This window comes from Manis javanica, chromosome 2 (genome assembly GCF_040802235.1).
Source record: "Manis javanica isolate MJ-LG chromosome 2, MJ_LKY, whole genome shotgun sequence".
In the NCBI taxonomy this organism is placed as follows: Eukaryota; Metazoa; Chordata; class Mammalia; order Pholidota; family Manidae; genus Manis; species Manis javanica.
This window is the reverse complement of record NC_133157.1, coordinates 159935535-159944616: the sequence shown is the minus strand read 5'-3', so window position 1 is coordinate 159944616 and position 9082 is coordinate 159935535. Positions and strand designations below refer to the sequence as shown.

The 9082-nt window shown below is 41.8% G+C and overlaps 1 protein-coding gene across 3 annotated transcripts in view; it reads left to right on the top strand.

The window, feature by feature from the left end:
* Positions 1-732: 732 nt before the first annotated feature.
* The window catches only part of TRPA1 (transient receptor potential cation channel subfamily A member 1), a 44772-nt gene continuing 36422 nt past the window's right edge, over positions 733-9082 (top strand). For 2 of the 3 annotated variants that reach the window (XM_073229687.1, XM_073229686.1), the window contains exons 1-3: positions 733-962; positions 4571-4727; positions 6634-6809. In XM_073229687.1, the coding sequence (XP_073085788.1) occupies positions 855-962; positions 4571-4727; positions 6634-6809 (441 nt within the window). In that variant the 5' untranslated portion in view covers positions 733-854. The remainder of the gene's footprint in view (positions 963-4570; positions 4728-6633; positions 6810-9082) is intronic. The other variant, XM_036998285.2, reaches the window with a different exon arrangement.

Here is a 9082-nt window from a genome sequence, read left to right as displayed (position 1 = left end):
TGACTTACGTTTTACCTAACAGTCATTATATGAGTCACTCTGAAACCCCACACCGTGAGGGAATTAGTATTGTTATCCAAAGAAATGGAATCTGAGGTTCAAAGGGACTTTACCTAATAGCTCAAACCAGTGTTAGGATTTAGGCTTTCTCCCTTTTCTTCTGTAAAGAGTTATTCTAAAAATCTTGTTTCCAAATCAAAGAGGCTTCTGAAACGAAGTGGACATGGCAAACACCGGCCCAAAGCCTTTTAGAAGGAAAAAAAAATCATAAAATCTTCCCAATATACCCAGTTATCCTCATTCTCTACCCCCAACGTCATCCCTGCTGTCCCTCTGCAGAACGCGGTGGGGCGTTCTTAGGGTTTTATTATAAAACGCTCGATTCCCTGGATTCACTCGGACCTGCCCCCCTGACTCAGGGTGCGCGCCGCTCCAGCTGCAGCCGGCTCAGCAGGCCGAGCCTTCCGCTGAAAGCGGCGAGCCGGGGACGGACGGCGTGGCCGCCTCTCGCCGCGCGGGGACACCAGGGCTGCGGCCCTGCCTCCTCCCCGCGCCCCACCCGCTTCCTGAGCTAAAAGTAGCCTAAGCCGCAGAACTTGCAGAAGTCCTCTCCGCCTCCGGGAGGGCGAGCTGCGCGCAGGCCCTCCACCGCCTGGTGCGTTAGACCTGGCGCGCGGTCCGCCTCCCTCGGCCCCGGCCCCGGCCCCCGCGCCCGCTCCCGGCGCCCGGCCCCGGTGCCCGCTCCCCGCCCCCCCTCTTGGCCTCGCCCCCGCGCCCGCTCACCGAGCTCTCCCGCCCCAGACACCGGCGCACGTGGGGAGCAGCTGCTGCAGGTGGCGTCGCGGGTGGTGTCAATGAAGCGCAGCCTGAGGAGGATGCTGCGCCCTGGGGAGAAGGAGCCCCAGAGCGCGGTCTACCAGGGCGTGGAGGACGACATGGACGACTCCAGGGACTCGCTGAAGGTACTCGGGGCGCTCGGAGGGCGGTCGGCACGGGCTCCGAAGTCCGGGCGGGGGTCGGCTCTCCTTCACTTGGGCCCCCTCGGCTCGAGGCTTCCGAAGGCGCAGCCCGGGATTGGGGGACGCGCGGCGAGGTGAACGCAGTTTGCCTCGGGGCGTGAGTGCCGCGCGGGAGACATCTTCCAGAATGTGGGGAGCCCGAGACCCCGCGCCGGTAAGGCGCCCACTCTGTGCCTGCTTTGTCTTTCTGTGGGTGTGCTTGTTGGTTCAACTTGTTTTCACTTGAAGATGGGCAGCTGCAGTCTGGGGTCTCGAGACCTACCCAAAACAAGTACTCTTGGCATTTGGCACAATCAGGCCAAATGAGGACTACATTTTGAATTTGGAATAAGGACCTAAAATGAGGACAATTTTGGAACGTGTGCTGTTTCGCTAGACGTTTCATAGATTTTATTTAGCCGGAAACAACTGGATGGCTGCATCTGGTAGTCGAACAGCTGTGCGGGAGGTGCGTCGGGGTGGGGAACATCCTTGCCTTGTGGGGTGAAACAGAAACCAACACGCGCAAGGGAAGCGTTAAGGAACTGCTGGCAGGACCGGCGAATTCCTTCACGGGTGGGGGCGTCAAGAAGGACTGTGATCGTAGCATAATTTATTCAGCCAATCCTGCATGGGTGGAAGAGGGGGCACTTTGAAGATGGGCAGGTGGTCTTCGGGAGGTGCTAAGGGCTAGGATGGGGCTGGATTTCTCTTACAGTTCTGGAACATTCTTAGGGCAAGACAGCGCACGCTCCGCTCAGGCCCTGACTCTCTGTGGTCTCAAGATAGAGGCTGTGGGCTGCTCAAAACACCCGCCCTCGGATTCCTCACTTTGCTAGCAATAGGAAGGGACTCTTTTTAAGCGTTAAAATATTATTAAAAGTGTCGCTCCAAAACCCCACTCCAAATTCCTTTCCACAGTGGGACCTGTAAACGGGTCCTTATGTGTTCTCCAGGAGGAAAATGTTCGGTTCATACTATGTTTTATTTACACAGTATGAAATCACAGAGATTTCCGCTTTGATTTACTCACGAATTGTACTGTAGAATACTCTTAAGTCAGCACCTAGAGATGCACCTCATGCTTTTTAGCAACTTTATGGTATTCCGTTATGTGACTGTATCATAATTTAAGCAGCCCTGCACGGGAGGACACTTAAGTTACGTTTGTTTTTGTTTTGCTATCACTCACATGAGTGAGTGCGTCTGTAGGTCTAGATGTGGCTTTGTCTGTCCGCTGGTACCTTAGTATGTATGTACATTAGAGCCTAGCAAATCTCTAGGTGTGTATGTATGGTCAAGAGGTATGTACAGCTTGAATTTTGGCCAAATGGCCCTCTAGACAGGTTGTATGAATTCACACTATTGCCAGTTATGTGTGGTAAATCAATAAAACCAGCAAACCAAGATGAGTCTTTTTGTACATCCAGATTAAATGGTTCATTGCCCATCCTCCTTAATATTAGTCAGGGTCTTTGGGCTTAATCCAAAGAACTGAGGTCATGAGTGGATTTGAAACACCAGTATAGTGTCTTTGGAATTAATATAATGGGACAGGAAGAAATTTTTAAAATTTGAAAAACACCAGAAACACTTCCTGTGCTCATCAATGTGGTTTTGTTTTCTAGGGATAGTTGCTGAGTATTCTGAGGCACAAAGTCTCAAACTTGTTTTTCTTCATGTTTTTGTTTGCCCTTAGTTTTATTGCCTAACTAGAGTCATTTATGTTATTTAAGATATTTAAGGCCTTTGTAAGCCACAGTAATGCTTGTAGATTGAGGGATATATATTTTATTACTTACAGTAATTCCAGATCATTCTGTAGAAATCTCAGTGGTGAGACTAATTCAAATCACTGAATATACCACTGGAGAGTTCTGAACTCTAAGGATTCCTGATTTAAAAGATAGGGTATACATTGTTTTCTACAGAGAACACACTATCTCAGAAATACTAACAAAATTGAAGGATGGCAAAAACCTTACAAGATGAGAAATATGGAAAAAGAACCATCTGACTGGTGCCAGTAGCCTTTTCTAGTGACTTTCTTTCAAATGCTTAGTACTTTAGCATTTGACCTTTCATTTGTTATAGTCTCCCTTCTTTTTGCCCCATTACTACTTACATGTACTTCATTAAAGTAAACTTAAAGTACATATATTAGATATCTCCATTTTGAAGGGCTTGATTAGAATTAGTTTCATTAAAACTGATCTAGAATATTATGTTCTCTATCTAGTCACATGTCAAAATCCAAAAGAATCTGAAGTGGCTCTGTGACAGAAGAAAACTATATTGAATGAATATAAAATAATGTATCTAAATGGCATACTTGGCTTACTTCCAGAACTTTCTTTAATACATCTTTTCAAAGCCTAACTTAACATATCATGTACTGAATTCAGGCTGTTTAAACACGTCTGATGAGCTTGTAATAAAGACTTTACACACTTTTTTGTCATTGTGAATTCAGCAGTACCTTGTAAGCATTTGAACCTAGTACTTGTTCTCAATTGGGTTTGTGTTGAAAGCACATCACTAAACAGACTTATAAATTGCTCTCTCTGGTGGGCAATATAATCATTTTATAATTCATGTGGTAAATTTATTGCAAATGGATTTAGATAAACAGCTTCTTTGATAGGGTAAAACATTGAGAAAGAGCTCATTCCTGTAAGAGGCTTATTTTTTAATTTATTACTGAATATGTACACATTTGGAAATGTCAGATGCTCATTGTTATATCCTGTATTCACTAAAGCTCTATGTAGCTTATACAGAATCTTGTAGTTGTAGGTGGCACATATGTAGCTAAGGGACTATCATCAAAGAGTGATTTCTCAGATACGATTCTGTGATGAAAGAGTAAAAACAAGAGTTCAAAATTTTAAAAGATTTATTTCAATCTAACATTTATTGAATGAATCCTGATATGTTCAATTCTTTCTTAATTGTATTAAAATACATTAAGTGCTTTAACCCTTCATTTATGATAGCTTTCAATTTTAATAGTGAGAAATGTTCTGCTTATCTTTAAAATAACAATATTTTGAAACATGAATTAGGGCTTTTGAGACATATATTATCGTGTATTGGAAGTGACCACAGTCAAAAGTAGAATTAAATCAAGTACTTGGATCATTTGTGAGGGATAGTTTTTGCATTTTCCAAAAGCAAGCACTTTACAGTGGGTTAAAAATATATGTATTTAATTCATCACATGGACCAACAGCAAAATGTTCTACAAGACTACATTTTCTCCTGGCAAACAAAATTCCTGTATTTTCACTATAATTATTTTTTCAGATCATATCCCTTATATTTACTTCAAAACTTTTCTCAAGGCCTTTATTTCTACAACATATATAGGTTTATGATCAAAAATCAAATCATTTATTGAATGTACCTGTCAATGCATAGGCATTTGCTTATACCTTCTGTCTGTAAGCATGTTTGTTCTTCAAAAAAATATTTACTTTATCATAAGCACAGTAAATAGTTTTTAATGATTAACATAATTAGTAAGTTTTACACATGGTTGTTTGAAGTAACAGTTTTTCATATACTTGTAGGTGGTTTTTGAAGGAAGTGAATGCAAATTAAAACGCTTTATGAAGAAACAAAAGGCATCAGGCAGATATGATGCGAACACCTCCCCTCTGCACCATGCCGCAGAAGAAGGTCAGGTGGAGCTGATGGAAATGATCCTCAATGACTCCTCATGTGAAGGTATCAGAATGTTACAATGAGTGCTCCATAAATGTATCATACCATTAGATTCATTGGGAGGAGCACTATGAAGTGATTCTGAAGGATTCAGATTAGTTCCAGAGTATAAAGAGCCTAAATATCTCCCTTGGGAGTGTGCATTTCCCTATAGGCCAGTGATCCTCAAATTTCTCCACTGAAATACTGCAAAAGATACTTCAGAGATCTGAACACTGCACAACAAGCGAGGATGTTCAGAAAAATTCATACCTATTTTATGTATTCTTCTATAGTATTTCCACTGAGGTCATTCTATACTTAAATTATCTATTGTTGATAAGAGTAAGACTCCAAGAAGATATAACATCCTCCCTTACCCAAGTCTCATGCACCCAGCCTTGGTTAAGAAACTCAGCTGTAGCCAAATAAGGAAGGGGGATATCACAGAGATTTAAGCTTAGATCTTTAAATAAGACCTTTATTATTTAAGATAATTGTATTGGTATGGTAGAAGATGGATTGGAATTTGAAGTCCAAATAACTATTTCAGTAGTAAAGGAGATGAGAATCCATGAGAATTTTGAGGTTAGAATAAAGAGAAAGGGAGGGAGAAAACACTAAATGTGAGGAGTAAGTGGCAAGGAATTGAGTGACTTTGGGATCCCTAAGTTAGGAAATTAAGCTAATATTACAACCATCCAGAAAAGAAGGCATTTAAGGAAACAGAAGAAAAGTAAGACTGCTGGTATGAGGGGATTTGGTTTTAGTCATACTGATTTTGAAAGGCCCAAGGAACATTCACTTGAAAACATTCAGTAGACTAGTAGAATAATACTTTGTATTTTAGTAGGCTAGAAATATGGTAGGAAAGGAGCTACCCCCACAGGGCCATTGTTGCACAGGAAATAGCTGAGTCTGTGGAAATGCACAAAAATCCTGTAGGAGACCACGAAATTGCCCCCAGAGGTGACTGAGGGTAGAACACCAACATTAAGGGTCAGAGGGTAAAAGAATAGCCAGCCAAAGAATAGTAAAGAGCATGATGGAGAAGAGATTAAGGGTCCACAGGCCAGGGGAGAAGTCACTGAGTAGATGGATTAGAAGGAACCGTTGCCACAAAGAGGTCAAGTAGGAAAATGACAGTAACCCTTATATCAGGAGGCCTCAATGGCCTTTGTAAAAGTGGTACCTGAAAAGTGATGGAGATAAAACCAAATTTAAGTTATTTAATTAGTGAATGTGAGTTTGTAACTTTAAGTTCTTATTTAAGTTTGGTACTGAATGAAATGCTGAATGGAGTATTTTGCCCAGATCAGACATAATGGTCCTGGGATGTGTGTGAGTATGTGTGTAAATGTGTGTGATTGAGTATGAAGCCTTTGAATGAATGAAAAGAGATAGTGACATGATACATGTTGGGAAGGGGAGAAATGGGAAATATAGCTGCAGCATGGTTCCAGATATTGTAAATGGTCCCAAATCATATTAATGGGTGAGTACATTCCCCCCTCCTCAGACATAAAAATGTACTGCTGCTAATTAAAATGGTTGATAAAGCAGTCATGTCTGTTTTAGAAGAGATCTAAGACACGGCAATATGAAAGGGCATAGCCTTACACTGAGCTCACAGGGTAAATAGTACAATCTACTGTATTTATAGAAATATGGGGAAACCAAGTGTGACATCAGGGGCTCAAACTCTCGTTCCAGTCTTATGTTTAACGACGTTGATGTCATACTTCTGTGCATCCCTTATAGGTGTCCATTAGGTGTTTCTTGAGAGCAGAAACTATATTTTTATTTTTTCATAAAGAAGGTGAAGCCTGCAACAGTAATACTTGGCACTGAGCCTTGAAGTGAACAGACACGCAGTAGGTGTTGAATGCAGTCCCAGCAAACTCTAACCGGTATTTTGGTTTATTTGTAGTGCTGAATGTGATGGATGACTATGGAAATACCCCTCTGCACTGGGCCACAGAGAAAAACCAGGTGGAAAGTGTTAAGTTTCTTCTGAGCAGAGGAGCCAACCCAAACCTCCAGAATGGCCACATGATGGCCCCCCTCCACATAGCCGTGCAGAACACACACAATGAAGTATTGAAGGTATGGCAGCTGGCTGGCTCCCACAGGGCTGAGCGTTGTGGAGTGGGCACGGACCTGTGTCCGACTGCCCTTCTGTGCCATAATGGCCAACCTGAGAGGCCAGGGTGAAGAAAATGCAATGACAATGTCGACTTTGCTTCTGACCCTGTACTGATGATAGTGATGATGATAATGATGATAGTCATACCTTTACTGAAGAGTTCTTATGTACCAGCATTTTTCAAAGAGCTTTATATGTTTTGGGGTTTTAAATCTTCATTAAAAAAAAAAAACTATGAGGTAAGTCTATTATTATCCCCATTTTATAGCTAAGGAAACTGAGGCACAGAGGAATTAAATAACTTGCCAAATGTCTATAATTGGTGAAAGCAAGAATTAGAGATTTTTTTCTTATCTTTTGTCCACAAGTTAATGCTTTCCTACTTTTACCTGATTTAATGATTAAAAGGAAGTTAATGAACAAGGATGATGTGAAGAAAAATGAGAGAAGTCAGGCTCTCTTAGACTATAGTAAACACTCAATGAAAGCCACTGTCGTCATGTTAAAAAAAAAAAAGGTGATGAATGCCTGAGAAGACAGAAAACATTTATGATTTACTGTTTTTGTTAGAGTGAGCAACATGCCTTAGTGGACGGTATGTCTTAGCAGAAGACAAAACAATACTATTGGGAAATTTCTTATTTATACATGGCTTCAAAGTGAGTTTGGTCAAACAGAGGGAAGAAACCCTGGTAAATGCCTAAAGGGTAAGGCTTAGGCCATGGCTTTTAAACTGTGTCTAAGGGTCTTACAGACACATGAAAAAACACACACACTTACTTAAAGAGGAATGCAGTTTACAAATGGATCATGTTCCAGAAATTCATTTCTAAGGTAGGCAATTTGGAACTTACAGTAAGTTTTCTTATAGAAACAATATGGCGATTGATGACTTTTATATTGTGCTAGGCCACTTGTCTTAGTTCAGGCTGCTGGAACAAAGGAGTATAGGCTGGGGTGGGAGCTTAAGCAGCAAAATCTGTATTTCTCATAGTTTTGGAGGCTAGGAAGTCCAAGGTCAAAGCATGGGCAGTGTTGATGTCTGGTAAGGGCCCGCTTCCTGGTTCATATAAGGCCCTCATCTTGCTGTGTCCTCACATAGTGGGAGGGTTGAGAGATTTATGGAGTTTCTTTTGTGAGGGCACTAATCCCATTCTTGAGGCTCTGCCCTTATGACTTAATCACCTCCTGTAGGCCCCACCTGCTGATATCATCATGTTGGGGATTCATATATCAATATATGAATTCCAAGGGACAAAAACATTTGTCACTCCACAGCAAAACATACTTTGTCTATAAATCATCAAAGGGACCTAAAGGATGCCCATGAACCCTATGCTCCCTTTAGCCCAAATACCTTCCTCTCCCCTGAGTGCCAGTGCTGGGCTCCTTTAAGCCAGGCAGAGAGGGTGTGAGGGGAGTGATCTTTCCGCTTTCCCCTTGTGCCTTGAGTATAGCTATCAGTTCTTAGCACATGGTATTATAATCATATATTCATGTGCTTTTCTCCCCCTCTGGCTGGTTGTCGTTGAAGGAGGGACCGTGTGTGACGAGTTTAAATATCTCCAGTCCTCAGCACTGCTGGTAAATGATGGCTCTTGAAGGAATGAATGAGTAAAAGGGTGTTTTGGCTGTAAGAGAAGGGGAGAACTTAGGTATCAGCACCTAAGATGAGTCAGGGCAGCCCCTGGAGGAGGTTATTGGGAAGGCCTTTGGCAATAGGCTATTTGTTTTTTAAATGTCTACATTATTCATCAACCAGGTGCTGCTTCTATATCCTCTGCACTGGGGCTTTGGTGACTTCAGGGACCCCAGAGATGCCACACATTTCCCCAGGGAACTCTCTGCAGGCTTTTTTTTGGAAACAAATGCCATTGACTTAATTAATCTTGGCTCTGAAAGTGTCATTTGGGAACTCAAAGACAGCTAACAGTTGAAAGGCTATTGTTAATTAGAAATCAGAAATCTTCAGACTAACAGAACACAGAAGGGTAGGTATCACATAGAAATACAAAAGAAAATTTAGAAATAAGTCCATAATTGGTTTATAAACATGGTGGATATAACAAAGGTATATCTGGGTGATACCAGAACAAGAATAAAACAAAAATAGGGTTATAAGAGAATTGAAATTAGCTGTTTTTCATTTGCTTCATAATACCAGCAATACCTGTAGCTAAAAATATTTTCAAGCCCCTGTGCTTCACCAGAGGTGAAGAGAATAGAAGAAGAG